Raw genomic sequence first — 15,666 nt, 5'->3', positions numbered from 1 at the left:
CTGTCAGCCCCAGTAAAGTCAGCTGGGTAGCGCACTATGGCGCATGTACTGACCCAGTGGCATACCACCTTGATTGCACTCCCATAAGCAGGAGCCTTCTGCTCATTTGCAGTTAGGAGTCTTGATGAACCATGGGCACAGGATTGTGAGTGTGCCATCGGGTCACCCCATGCGCCATAGTGTGCGACCCAGGCTGACTTTACTAGGACTTTAAAGACTAAAATAATGACATGATGACATAAACATGTATTTACAGTCCCAATCCTACTTAAGGTGGCCATACACTCAGATTAGCAGCAGATAGATCATCAGTTAGATTTCTGATCTATCTGATGTGTTTAGGAACATTTTTTACTAGGAACAGATTTCCAATAAATTTCAGTATGAAATCTATTGAAAATCGATCTGATGGCATTTTTTTGCCATCAGATTTTCATTAGGTCCAATGCAAAATGATAAGCAATCTCAACAGATGGACCTAGATTTTCCAGCATGTCCGATCGATCGGCCGCTAATCGGCTCAGTGTATGGGCCCCTTTAGAATGTTATTCTTACTGTAAAAAGCCATACATACAGAGATATCAGAGCTAGTGTACACAGTATCCAGCATAGACAGGGACAGGAAAAACAGCACCAAACAATGATCAAAGCCAATCTACAAGTCATGTAAGTAAAGCTGTCATACAGCAATACAGAGATATTAGGGTTAGCGTACACAGTAAACAGTATAGACAGAAACAGGGGGGACAGCATAGAGCAATGATCAGACCTGATCTACAAGTCATGTGAGTAAAGCTGTCACACAGGGATGCAGAGATATCAAAGCTAGCTTCTAGAGTATAGACAGTAACAGGAAGGACAGCACAGAGCAATAATCAGTCCAGATCTACAAGTCATGTGAGTAAAGCTGTCAGGCAAGGATACAGAGATAGCAGAACTAGTGTACACAGTATAGACAGGAACAGGAAGGACAGCACAGATCAATAACCAGACCTGATCTATGTGACAGGGTTAAACTCAGACCTCCGAACAGCACAATAATAAGGCTGCCACTAGAGGGAGCTCTGATAGGATTGCAATGTTCTGAGGAGATCCAGGGCCTATGACTCATATTAAAGTTGGACATCAACTGAGCCACATGTCCGTGTCTCTCCTCTGTTTAAAACAGATGCTGCTGGCTGCATTGTCTGCACTAGTTGGCACTAGTCTGCACTTCCACCACAAAACACTGGTAAGATCTACAAGTCATGTGAGTAAAGCTGTCACACAGGGGTGCAGAGATATCAGAGCTGGTGTACAGTGTACACAGTATACAGTATACACAGGAACAGGAAGGACAGCACAGAGTCGTGAGTAATGCTGTCACACAGAGGTGTAGGCTGCATTTCCACTTGTGCGGTGGGAATCGTCGCGGGAAAAATTTGCATGCGGATGCGAATTTCACATGCAGGTCTATGCAAATTTTCATGCGGATTCTCATGGATGACAATGTATGCGAATGTAACCATTATGCAGGAGAACAGAGGCGCCAAAAGGATAAAAGGAAGCTAAATGAGCTTAAAAACCAAATTCTTGGTAAATAGAGGAGGTAGTGGTGGACTTACCTCCTCCAAGTAGACACACAACGACTGTAGTAAAGACAGTCAATATATTTTATTTATGAACTCCAAATATGCAACGCGTTTCGCAGGTTTGATCCCGCTTCATCAGGCAATAACAACGGAGCAATAGCATATGTAGTCAGTAGAAGAGCCAGGCACCTCTGAATTTAACCATGGCAGTGCTGGTGTGATTTTTCATTGTTTCTATGCGAATTCGCATGAAAGATCGCATACCCAAACCGCATGCGAATTTCCTATTAAATACATTGTATGCGAAATACACTGATGGCTCTGCCATGCAAATTTTTTCTGCACAGAAAAAACAAAAGGAATCCTGACAAGTGGAAACAGTCCCATTCACTTGTATTGCTAAGCGAATTCGCATGCTAAAAACGCATGCGAATTCGCGATAGTGGAAATGGGCCCGTAAAGATATCAGAGCTGGCGTACACAGTATACAGTATAGACAGGTACAGGAAGGACAGCACAGAGCAATGATCAGACCTGATCTACAAGTCGTGAGTAAAGCTGTCACACAGGGATGCAGACATATCACAGCTGCTGTACAGTGTACACAGTATATAGTATACACAGGAACAGGAAGGACAGCACAGAGCAATGATCAGACCTGATCTACAATTCATGTGAGTAAAGCTGTCACAGAGGGATGCAGATATGTCAGAGTTGATGTGCCCAGTATACAGTATAGACAGCAACAGGAAGGACAGCACAGAGCAAAAATCTTATACAGTCCACAATTCAAAAGTTTTGAATCAGTATGATACCATTTATTGGGTAACTTAAATTAATAAAAGTAAGCTTTCAGCTACTCAGCCTTCTTCAGACTCAAATCCTATATGCTGACAAGATGTTAGAGCAGACAGCTATATACATGCAACATCAAAAGGGGATACATGGATTTTTTGCAAACATAAATACATTGAAACAGAACATCCAAATAGGGTCTTTAGAGGATGTTAGCTGATTTATGTCAAATAGATAAGACCCTTTGTTTACTCAATCCTCACATCCTTTCAAGGCCCTATTTGGATGTCCTGTTTCTAATAACGGATACCAGAGCTGAACTATTTATTAACCATTTCTGCTGCCCGGACGTGATGCTCACGTCCAGGCGGCTGCTCTGCTGCGGTGCCATGCTTCGGCGCGCTCCCGCGCATGCCCCCGTGCTGTCCCCCGGTAGCCCTCGGATCAGTGAATGGGAACATGGTTCCTGATCACCGATCCGTGTCCCCAGCAGAAAAATCGAAAGCACTCTTACTAGAGGCTTCAGTCTTCCCCGTGCTCCTTGTGCTTCCAGTGTTCGAGAAGCACAAGGAGAAAAAAATTAACTCAAGGTAGCCATTTTGTGGCCAAATAGTATTGTAAAAATTACAATAAAAAAAAAAAAAAGACATAAATAGTTACCTAAGGGTCTGAACTTTTTAAATATGCATTTGAAGGGGGTATACTACGAACATTTTTTAAATTAAAAACTTGTAAATAGTAAACGCAAAACGGAAAAAATGCACCATTATTTCCAAATAAAATATTGGCGCCATACATTGTGATAGGGACAAAATTTAAATGGTGTCATAACAGACAAACGGGCAAATAAAATGCATAGGTTTTTATTATGGTAGCGTGGATTATTTTAAAGCTATAATGGCCGAAAACTGAGAAATAATGAATTTTTTCAAATTTTTTCTTATTAATCCTGTTAAAATGCATTTATAAAAAAATAATAGCACAATACTTTACTGATCTACAAGTCAGGCGAGTAAAACTGTCATACAGGGATACAGAGATATCAGAGCTAGTGTAAGTGTACACAGTGTAGATAGGAACAGGAAGGACAGCAGCGAGCAATAATCAGACCCAATCTACAAGCAGGGCAGTTTCTAGGCTAAATTGATCACAGGGCGAGGGTGTAAAAATTGTGCCCCCTCATAGGTTTGTGAACTCTATTTGCAATGCAGTATTAGTAGGCCCCTAGTATAGGTAGCCAGATGTCCCATAAGTATAAGCCCTTACCCTAGGATTAGTGGCCAGAAGTGCCCCCAGTACTGTATAGGTAGCCGGGTATAGGGATCCCAATATAGGTGCCCCCAGTATAAGAAACAAGGTATAGGTGGCCCAGTATAGCTAGCCAGGTATAGGTGCCCCTAGTATAGGTGCCTCCAGTAAAGCTGGCTAGGTATAGGTGCCCCCAGTAAAGGTTGCCAGGTATAAGTGCCCCCAGCATAGGTTAGCCAGGTATGGGTTTCCCCAGTATAGGTAGCCAGGTATAGGTGCCTCTAGTATAGCTAGCCAGGTATAGGTGCTCCCAGTATAGGTAGCTAGGCTTACATGCCCCCGGTATAGGTAGCCAGGCATAGGTGCCCCCAGTACAGGTAGCTAGGTTTACATGCCCCCAGTATAGGTAGCCAGGCATAGGTGCCCCCAGTACAGGTAGCCAGGTATAGGTGCACCCAGTATAGATAGCCAGGTATAGGTGCTCCCAGTATAGGTAGCTAGGCTTACATGCCCCCGGTATAGGTAGCCAGGCATAGGTGCCCCCAGTACAGGTAGCTAGGCTTACATACCCCCAGTATAGGTAGCCAGGCATAGGTGCCCCCAGTACAGGTAGCCAGGTATAGGTGCACCCAGTATAGATAGCCAGGTATAGGTTCTTCCAGTATTGGTAGCCAGGTGTATGTACCCCAGTATAGGTAACCAGGTATAGGTGCCTCAATTATAGCTAGCCAGGTATAGGTGACCCCAGTATAGGTAGCTAGGCATAGGTCCCCCCTGTATAGGTAGCCAGGCATAGGTGCCCCCTTGTATAGGTAGCCAGATATAGGTGCCCCCAGTACAGGTAGGCAGGTATAGGTGCCCCCAGTATAGGTAACCAGGTATAGGTGCCCCCAGTATAGGTAGCCAGCTGGGATGGGGGGTGCAAATCTATCAGCTGATCAAACTGATCACATGCTTCCCCAGGCATCCTCATAGACTGCATACACCACATTTGTTGTCATTATCAGTGTCCTCATGTCAGTAGCATAGCGTTCCTCTTATTATTCACAGCGGATCATGTGACGGTATCGGCGGGAGAGGCGGTGAAGCTGCCCTGCTCATACAACACCAGTGAGGGGACAAATAGCATGTGTTGGGGACGAGGCAAATGCCCCACCTTTAAGTGCAAAGACGCCATCGTCCAGACAGACGGCATGGCAGTGGCCTGGGCGGAGTCTAACCGATATGAAATGAAGGAGAGACTGGAGGACGGCGATGTGTCACTCACAATCCGAGGCGTCACCAAGGAGGATGGTGGCTACTACTGCTGCCGGGTGGACGTTCCTGGACCATTTAATGACAAGATGAAGGAGATCAATGTGGAGGTGCATGGAGGTGGGTGTTTTATGTGTGCCACAGTTTCCTGTATCTGCAACCTGATTGGCTGATGAGATAAGTGCATGAATTTGCAGGTGTACAGGCTCGCGGGAGCACAAGCTCCCGTCTAATCTCTTTCCTTGCGAGGTGGCGCATATATGCGCCGCTGAGGAATGAGGGTGCCACCGACATTCCACATTAGGTGGTCGACTACTGGTTAAATCGCTTCCTGAAGGGGATTCTACACCTCCTGCTGTGCTATTAAAGTTAAACAAATTTCCCCAGGCAGGGTCTATTGTTCCTTAGGTAATCTCTGTTTCAATCCTAGGAAGTTGTCAGAAGAATATTTAGGGCCTGTTTCCCATGCCCCCCAACCGTCCCGGATTGGTTGGTATTCTCCCGATTTGGGGGGGCTCTCCCGCTATCCCGGGAAGCCCCCCTTAAGTCCCGGCCGGTTGGGGAGAGAAGAGATGACAGAAATGATCGAGGCGCCAGCCGCGCCAATAAGGGATGCGGGAGCCTGCTTTATTCCTCCCTCCCTCTCTCCCTCTGAGTGCCCCCACCTGCTGTGAATGTGTCCCCCCCTGTAGGCAGTGCATGTGGAGCGGAGCGGTAGGTCCTCTTACCGCAATCCATGCGCACCGGCAACTAGTCTCTTGCTTCCTGTTTACCATGACGTCACAGGAAGCAGGAGACTAGTTGCCGGTGCGCATGGATTGCGGTAAGAGGACCTACCGCTCCGCTCTGCTCCGCACACACTGCCTACGGGGGGACATTCACAGCAGGTGGGGGCATTCAGAGGGAGGGAGGGAGGAATAAAGCCGGCTCCCGCATCCCTTATTAGCGCGGCTGGCGCCTCGATCATTTTCTTCCTGTCTTCTCTCCCCAGGGCAATCTCCTCACACACAGGGGCACCTTCCTCCCCACCCACGGGCATTCTCCCCCCTCCACTGACGACCCCCCTACCCACTGGCACCCTCTTCCCCACCCACTGGCACCCTCTTCCCCACCCACTGGCACCCTCCTCCTACCCACTGACACTCTCCTCCTACCCACTGTCACCTTTCTCCCCCACCCAGTGTCACCCTCCTTTCCACCCACAGGTACCCTCCTCCCCACCCAGTGTCACCCTCCTCCTTCCCACTGACACCCTCCTCCTACCCACTGGCACCTTTCTCCTCCACCCAGTGTCACCCTCCTTTCCACCCACAGGTACCCTCCTCCCCACCCACTGGCACCCTCCTCCCCACCCACTAACACCCTCCTCCTACCCACTGTCACCTTCCTCCCCCACCCACTGGCACCCCCCTTTCCACCCAGTGTCAGAATCAGAATCAGATTTATTTCGGCAAATACAGCACACGCTATATTCGGAATTTTTTGTGGTACACATGGCGTAGACATAGTACAGGAGGACAAGAAGCACAAACACAGACAGTTTACAACTGCAGTAATGATATACATGACAAACTGGGTCGTCGGTAAGGGTTCGTTCCTGCCGTCACCCTCTCCAACCCACTGGCACCCTCCTCCGCAAACTCATTTCTCCCATTGTCACCCTCCTGCAAAAGCAGGGGTGTGGCTTAAGGCCGCACAGGGGGCGTGGCTTAAGTGTCCCTCTTTCCCATCTTCAAATGTTGGGAGGTATGCCGTTTCCACTAGCATAAAGAATGCAAGGCGATAGCCGCTTCCCCTCGCATCCCCCCCGCAGGTACTTTCGGTTGCCATCCGTACAACCAGATGCGGCGTCATGCGGCTTTCCATTGTGGATTTTGCTGCTCTAGGAGGCAGAGCTATGAGCCGCAGCTCTTCCTCCATGCGCCATCTATCAGCTGCGTATCTCCGCCTCTCCCCCCTCTCAGTGAAGGAAGACAGAGGGGCAGGGGAGAGGCGGCAATCCGGGCTGACAGACACGCTGAGTGGCAGAGCTGCGGCTCATAGCTCTGCCTCTCACGGAAGCGCTGCCCAGATTGCCCCCCCGGGGAGTTTGGAGGGATTTAGTGAGATTACAGCGGCGTTAAACACGATTCTGTAATAAAAAGAGGATTTTTAAGAGACTTCAGAGTCTCTTTAAGTCTGATTCATGGAGACATAAATGTGTTTCCTTGCCTAAAAGGCAGGGTTTTCCTGCATTCTGATTGACTGATGCCTCTTTTAATGCTGCTGATCTCCATAATAGGTTTTCAATAACTGAATAATGATGATGTTTTTTTTTTTTTTCACAGCTTAACCTGGGAATGGACCCAAAAGAAAGATTAACAAGGTATTATTGTTATTTCAAAAGCATCAACATGTTCCATGGCTCCGTACAGATATACACACAATAAACATCTGTACAACACACTTGCTAAGTATACAGAGATTGGGCATTGCAACAATACAGAGAAACAATAGGAGAAAGAGCTCTGCCCATGTGAGCTTATGAGCTAAGGGTGCTTTCACACTAAATACATTGCAGTGCAGTGCTATAGACATTATAATCTCCTCTTATTGCAATATCACATTTACATAAGTATTCAGACCTTTTGCAACATTTGAATTGTAGCTTAGGTGTCTCCTATTTTTCTTGGTCGCTGCTGAAATGTTTATACACTGTGATTGGAGTCCACCTGTGGTAAATTACATATTGATTGGATGTGATTTGGAAAGACACACAACTTTCTATAGAAGACTGTGGCTGGATAATGGTTAAAGGGATTCCGAGCACCTCTCATGGGTATGCCTTTAAGACTCAGACCAGTACTGCAAAGTACTTAAAGACGCATACCTTTCTGTAGCTTGTGCTCTCTTTCATTTGATGCCTGAATCGGCTATGTTATAACTTCCAGGTCACCCCATCTTCTCTGTTAGAGAAGTGCATCACTGAATGAAGCAGGAAGAGGAAGTGACATGTATGGCCATTGCAAGAGGCTCCTCCAGAGGGGTTATAGCACGACTTTGCTGGAAGTCGTCTGGCTTAAAGGCATGCCCGTGAGAGGTGCTCAGAGTCCCTTCAGGGCTCTTTCACACTAAGACGTTGCGTTTGATGCGACGTTAAGGTCGCACAACGTGCCCCTAACGCAACGCATGTTCGTTTTGGTTGGACGTGATATTGAACTGCGTTATGTGTACTTTTGATGCATACTTTTTGACACATACTGATAGAATAAAAACGGCGCACGCGTCATATTTAAAAAAAACGAAAACATTACTGAGCATGTGCAAACATTGTAACGCAGCTAAATACGAGTATAACGCACAGCATGCTGCACTTTCATTTAACGTGCAGCGTTATACTCCAACGCAACGTGGGCACTGTGAACAGCCCATTGATTTTTCTTTACTGTGAGATGTTCTGCGTTATCGGCTGCTGTAATGTGCGACTTTAACGTCCTGATGTGAAAGCAGCCTTAAAGGACACATCTGGGGTAAAAAACAAACAAACAAACAAAAAAAACAGATCTACTTACTTGGAGGTGGAGATGGCCTGAATAGTTCGCCGGCGAGCACTATTTGGTGAAGATCGTGTATTCGTTCTCACCGCAAGCGGCGATCATATGGGGCGATTTGATCCGCTCCCATACAACATCAATGGGCTAAACTTTGACCCCTTACATCACAGTCAGCAGGCACATGGCAGCCAATCAGCCTGCACTACTTCACGGACCCCCCCGCCCCCTATAAAATGCTGTAGCGCCTGCCATGATCCAGTCTGTGTTCGGCTGGAATAGCTAGAGGAAGGGAGAGACATTGCTGGAGATAGGGAAATCGGTAGTTAGGCTTGTTTATTTTGGTTCCTCGCTGGCTGATTGTTGTTTAATCATCCCAAACAGCCCTTCTGAGGGCTACTTCATCCTTCTGCTGTTTTTTTTAGTGTGTGCGACACTCCACAGCCCACAGGCACCCACCATTGTGCCCACTACAAGCACCATAGTGCTCCATAGCCTGTGTTATTATCACTGTATTGTGTTTGAACTACTGTTGCAGCATTCTCAGTGTCTGTGTGTTAGTGCACAGACAGCACACTGGCACAGAGACGCACACATGTGCCCACTTACTCTGATATCGAATTGTGTGCCATATAAAAGCACCTTTTTTCCCACAACTGCTGCAGGGTCTCTGTTATTATCACTAAATTGTGTTTGAAGCAGGGGTGTAACTAGAAGTCCCTGGGCCCTCCTGCAAACATTTGAGCACCCCCCCTTCCCCCTGGGGTCCGCTCATAGCTGTTTTGGGGGGCAGGAGGGGTCGCAGCATGAGGGGAGAGCTTTGCACATGAGTGGGGAGGGGGGACAGTCCCCCCCCCCTCCCTCGCCTCAGGCTCTCCCCTCTGCGCTCCCCTCCTGCACATATCTAAGTGTCAGCAGCGGCGGCAGCAGCAACTACAATTACCTCCATTCAGCACCGGAGGTCTCCGATCTGCAAGGGCTTCACATTACTTCCTGTTTTAACAGGAAGTAATGTGAAGCACATTATTTCCTGTTTTAACAGGAAGTAATGTGAAGCCCTTGCAGATCGGCAACCTCCGTGGTGAATGGAGGTAATTATAGCTGCTGCTGCCGCTGTTGACCCTTCAATAGATGCAAGAGGGGGAGCACAGAGAGGAGAGCCCGAGGTGAGGGAGGGGGGGCTGTCCCCCCTCTCCGCTGATGTGCCCCCCCAAAATGGCCAGGAGTGGGGGGCTGCTTCCCCTATTGTTACGTCAGTGGTTTGAAGTTTTGCAGCATTCTCAATGTCTGTTTGTTAGTGCACAGACAGCACAGTGGCACAGAGACGCACACGTGCCCACTTACTCTGATATCGAATTGTGTGCCACATAAAAAAAGCACAAGCACAGTTTCACCACTAGTGCTCCAGGGCCTCTGTTATTATCACTGTATTGTGTTTGAACTGTTGCATATCTCGATGTGTGACACTACACAGCCCACAATCAGAGCCATGTGCACTAGTGCTATTCTTGCTGCCATATTCAGTTCTTCCTGTGGCCCTGGAAGAATGCACAGCGTTCAGAGGGCACGTACCCTCAAATCCCAAAATTCTGAGGAGGTGGTTGACTGGCTTACACAGCGCACCACATCTTCTACAGCTTCCGCACAGAACCTCCTTGACGCACCGTTCTCCTCCTGCTCTGCTTCTGTTACCCCACAAAAACTTAACACCACCACTAGCAACACTGCTGCTTTACTTGAAGGGCTTGATTCACTAAACTGTGATAACGCATAGCATGGCCTCGCTAGTGTTTTCGCGCGCAATCACAAATGTTTTCTTTTTCACAAAAACAGGCGCAAAAACGCTAGCTCGGCCGTAGTAGGAGTTTTCACAGTTTGGTACATCAAGCCCGATGTGTCAGAGGCGTTATTCGCACATGATGCATTTAGTGATGCACTCGGGGTCATCCAGCCAACATGCCCTTCAACGCCTCCTGTTGCCACCACCTGAATGCCGACATTCCAAAGCTCACCGGTGTGGCATTTTTTTTTGTTTGTGTGCCTCTGATACCAGCAATGCCATCTGCAACCTCTGCCAAAAAAAAAATGAGTTGTGGGAAGCCCAACACCCAACTAGGGACAACTGCTTTGCGAAGGCACCTGATCGCAAAACACAAACAGCAATGGTATGCACACATTAATAAAAGCAGCACACAAATATAATAACGTTAGAAATAATTTTTGACCAATTTGACAAACCACTTAAGCCCAACTGGAGGAACATTCTCGTCCAGTTGGGCTGCGCTCACTCCTGCGGTTCGCACGCACGCTCCCGTGGCCGACCGTTAGCCCAGCGATCATTGAATGGGATTATATATTCCATTCACTGATCGAAGCCTCCCGCAGAAAAACCAACAGCCTCTTAACAGAGGCTGCTGTTTTTCTGATTCACAAAAAGTTTCCCGTCCTCCTAATGTGTCCTGGAAGCCTGATTGTACGCTTCCAGGACTTTTTGACTGTGGCCATCTTGTGGCCAAATAGTAACACTACACCCACAACTATTTTTTTTATCAAACAAATGCAGTATTTTACATTTAAAATTAGCTGTTTACCTCTGACACCACAAATTACCTAAATAAATTTTTTTTATTAAAAAAAAATAAAAATTTCAATAAAAAAAAAACAGTTACCTAAGGGTCTGAACTTTTTAAATAAGCATATCAAAGGAGTATATTAATATATATATTTTTTTAATTATAGGCTTGTAAATAGTGATGGACGCAAATTGAAAAAAATGCACCTTTATTTCCAAATAAAATATCGGTGCCATACATTGTGATAGGGACATAATTGAAATGGTGTAATAAGAGGGACAATGGGCAAATTAAATACACGGATTTTAATTACGGTAGCATGTATTCATTTCAAACTATAATGGCCCAAAACTGAGAAATAATGATTTTTTTCCCCATTTCTTTCTTAAAGGGAACCTTAACTGAACGGGGGGGTAAAGAGTTTCACTTACCTGGGGCTATTACCAGCCCCCTGCAGCAGTCCTGTGCCCTTGGAGCCGCTCTGGAATCCTCCGGTCCCCCGCTGTCACTTAGTTTCGTTTTTGACAACTCACCAGTCGGCCGGCATGCGTATTATTGGACGCATTCCCTACTGCAATTAGCGCTGTTGCGGACCACACCACGTACAAAAATATGCCGCATTCCGCACGCGTAGGGATGTAGCAACGCGTATCTTTGTACGCGTTGCGGTCCGCAACAGCGCTAATTGCAGTAGGGAATGCATCCAATAATACGCATGGCGGCCGGCCGACTGGTGAGTCGTCAAAAACGAAACTAAGTGACAGCGGGGGACCGGAGGATTCCAGAGCAGCTTCGAGGGCACAGGACTGCTGCAGGAGGCTGGTAATAGCCCCAGGTAAGTGAAACTCTTTACCCCCCGTTCAGTTAAGGTTCCCTTTAATATACCTATTAAAATGGATTTAGAATGAAACAATTCTTAGCAAAATGTATCACCCAAAGAAAGCCTAATTGGTAGTGGAAAAAACAAGATATAGACCAATTCATTGTGATGAGTAGTGATAAAGTTATTGGCAAATGAATGGGAGGTGAAAATTGCTCAGATGCAAAAAATAAACAACCCTTCGGGGTTAAAGAGGAACTGCAGCCTAAACAAACATACTCATTCATTAAGTTACATTATTTATGTTAATTAAAAGAGATAGGTAATATAATCTCTTACCCACCCTGTTTTAAAAGAACAGGCAAATGTTTGATTTCATGAGGGCAGCCATCTTTTTGGTTGAAAGGAGGTGACAGGGAGCATGAGACACAGTTCCCAACTGTCCTGTGTGCTGATCACCCCTCCCAGTTGCTAGGCAATGTGAATAACAACATAGGAAATCCCATCATGCTTTGCACAGCATCAGGGGAAAAAAAGCCAGGGCAGTTTTCTTTGATAGGTGGGGCTTAGCTACAAATGCAGCTAAAAATCATGCTTTGGTAAGAAAAACAAAGTTCTGATGCTGTGAAACTGTTAAAGAAACACCTAGCCTTTTCAGTTCTGCTGAGTAGATTTTTAGTCCGGAGGTTCACTTTAAGTGGTTGATAAAAGCAAAAGAAAATAATAGGTTTTAGAGTGAGCCAGTCTGCTTGCTACCATCATAAAGTTCTATAATTAACTTCCCATCCCATCCAGGCCTCTGGTACACGTGACATCATGACGTGACGCCACGCTGGTCCATTTACTTGAGCATAACATGTGGCACAATTTGAAAGTCAACCTTTGTGATGGTCAGGGCTGAGGTTTGCAGTGTTCTTTACACATATATAGTGGGTGGGAATGGCACATCCTTGCCTGACATGGTGGGAGAGCAGGAAGAGATCCACCCAGTTACAGTTGGTGACAGTGTGGTCCACGACGGTACCGGGAGCAGGAGTGAGAAATGCTCCGGACATGGAGCAGTACAGATTGGTGCTGATCCTTTTCTGCACTAGGATGACAATTATGCGAGGGGAATCATTTTCAAAAGTACCAAAGCAGGTCTGTAACTGCGGGATCTCATAGTTCTGCACTGTGCTGAGCTGTCCATCTGACACTCCATTTCGGTACACCACAATCTTCTCTGGCAGCGCACGATTTACTTCGTAGTATTTCTGGAGAGCGGCCACAACATACAGATTCAAGCCATCCATAATCTCCTGATGTGGAAGCTGAAAGACTACACGGGAGTAGCAGCGGGTTAGGCAAGAATTTATGCTGGCCACACAACAAAGCCTGTCACTGAATGGGAACTCCGGCCGGCATCATGGTCGATCCATTCTGATCACCATCAGATTTTTCAGGGGAATGTCCACTCCTCACAGCTCTCCTCCAAGCTTGCAATTTATCTGCAGCAAAATTTTCTGTGCAATGCTTCTCAGTTTTGTTGGATTAGAGATTGTTTTTACATTCACAACTTGAGAAGGCACAGGTGTTTGCACACAGCACAACTTCTTTATGGCACCGTACAGATCAGCGCTCGTCGGCAGGTATTAGTTCTGGAACTATGAGTCATCAAAGTAACATTTCAGAAAAAAAAAAATTAGAATTTAATTTTATTAGAAGTTTTGTTTTATTTCAATTTTCAAAATGTCAAAAACACAAATATGTTTTATGTAAGTATATTTTTCAAAAATAACTTTGTCAAACAAGGTAAACTTAAAAAAAAGGATGGTGCTAGTTCATGGCGCACGCCAGCCACCACCACCACCACCACCCTCCCTTCTCATTCTTGGTTCTTCAAACACCCTGATGGAGTTTCAGGTAGCCTGCATTTCATTGCTTGCAAGCCTCCACTGCATGGCTCTGCACTGGATTTGGTGGCACCACCACCAGGAATGGTAGGCAGGACTGCTGCCAGCCTGGCTGACACCTGCTGTCTGAAAGGGAACCAGAGACAAAGCTCTCATGTATTTTACCACATATATCAGTGGGAACATTAGAGAAAACACCTACCTTGCTTTGTTTCATTCTGCACTGCATAGCTTGCTTCTTATCAGCCCTGATAAAATCCCTGACTGAGCAGTCAGTCTGGCTTTGCTCAAGAATATTTATAGCTCAGTCTGTGTTCTCTCATGTCTTTTCAAGTCCAAGCCTGCCCCCTGCTGGCTCTGCTCAGGAATCATTATAGCTGAGTCATTATAGCAAAGCCAGACTGAATGCTCAGTCAGGGATTTTATCAGGTCTGATAAGAAACAAACTGTGCAGTGCAGAATGAAACAGAAAGCATGGTAGGTGTTTTCTCCAATGTTCCCACTGATCTATATGGTAAAATACATGAGGGTGCTTCGTCTCTGGTAACTTTAAAGGGGAACTTCAGCCTAAAGAAACATACTGTCATTAAGTTACATTAGTTATGTTAATAAAATAGATTGGTAATATAATCTCTTACCCACCCTGTTTTAAAAGAACAAGCCAATGTTTGTGATTTCATGGGGCAGCCATATTTTTCATGGGGGCAGCCATCTTTTTGGTTGAAAGGAGGTGATAGGGAGCATGAGACTTAATACCAACTGTCCTGTGTCCTGATCACCCCTCCCAGCTGCGCACGCTAGGCTTCAAATCTCAAATTTAAAAAAAAACAAATTTGTGGCCAAAACAGCAGAAGGAGAACAACAACATCAGAAATCCCATCATGCTTTGCACAGCATCAGGGGAAAGATGCCTTGTGCAGCTAAAAATGAGGCTTGGGTAAGAAAAACATACAAAGTTCGGATGCTGTGAATCTGTTAAAGAAACACCAAGCCTCTTCAGTGCTACTGAGTAGATTTTTATTCTGGGTGCTCACTTTAACATTTCAAGAAAAAAAAAATTGTAGAATTTTATTTTATGACAAGTACGTTTTTATTTTTGTTTTTTTTTTCACAAAACAAAAATAGGTTATATATGTAAGTATATTTTTCAAAAATAACTTTGCCAAACAAGGTAAACTAGAAAAAAGAAGGTACCGGTTCACACACACCGCCCACCACCTTCCCTTCTCATTCTTTGTTCTTCAAACACCATGATGGAGTTTCAGGTAGCCTTCATTTCATTGCTTGCAAGCCTCCACTGCGTGGCTCTGCACTGCAGTGGAATTGCTGGCACCACCACGAACTGCAGGCAGGCCTGCTGCCAACCTGCCACACCCACTGAACACCAATGGCAACTGGTGGCAAGCCTCCACTGCATGACTCTGCATTGGAGTTGGGTGACACCACCACATCACCCCCACCACGAATGGCAGGCAGGCCTGCTGCCAGCCTGACACCTGCTGACTTTTTTTTTTGAAAATTATCATTGAAATTATATAAATATTACCTTGAAATTTTGTATATTTTATAAATACATTTGTATTTTTTAATTTGATATAAATAACAAATCTATACATAAATAACTTTCAAAATAATTTTTTATCAAAAACTTTCACAAATAGGCCCAAGAAAAACATACAATTTCACCTGTACACTGAGCCAGTCTGCCAGTTGAGCACCCACACACCTAACGGCCTTACAAACCTGTTAGCGCTCAATCTCGGCAAATGCAGCATTTGGTCTGTCAGTGTGAAGTGGGCATAACCCTTACATTACCACTCTGGACATTTTATAGCAGCCCTTTTCCTCAAATGTGGGAATGTACTGAGATTTCTGCCCTTTAGAGATTAAAACCCGGCTCTGTGTCAACTCCGTAATTTTTGGTGGGACTTTTGGCATGGATCCCCCTGCCCTTTTCCAGGTGTTAGAGCCTTTGTATGCTCA

The 15,666-nt window shown here is 45.8% G+C and overlaps 1 protein-coding gene across 3 annotated transcripts in view; it reads left to right on the top strand.

The window, feature by feature from the left end:
* Positions 1-15,666, top strand: part of LOC137561749 (polymeric immunoglobulin receptor-like) — a 120,021-nt gene that overhangs the window by 103,802 nt on the left and 553 nt on the right. For all 3 annotated transcript variants that reach the window (XM_068273099.1, XM_068273097.1, XM_068273098.1), the window contains 2 exons: positions 4,665-4,988; positions 7,196-7,233. In XM_068273099.1, coding sequence (XP_068129200.1) covers positions 4,665-4,988; positions 7,196-7,200 — 329 coding nt within the window. In that variant the 3' untranslated portion in view covers positions 7,201-7,233. The remainder of the gene's footprint in view (positions 1-4,664; positions 4,989-7,195; positions 7,234-15,666) is intronic.

The sequence above is a fragment of the Hyperolius riggenbachi genome, chromosome 3 (assembly GCF_040937935.1).
Source record: "Hyperolius riggenbachi isolate aHypRig1 chromosome 3, aHypRig1.pri, whole genome shotgun sequence".
In the NCBI taxonomy this organism is placed as follows: domain Eukaryota; kingdom Metazoa; phylum Chordata; class Amphibia; order Anura; family Hyperoliidae; genus Hyperolius; species Hyperolius riggenbachi.
Note: the sequence above shows the minus strand (reverse complement) of the source record. Positions and strands in the feature narration are given on the sequence as shown.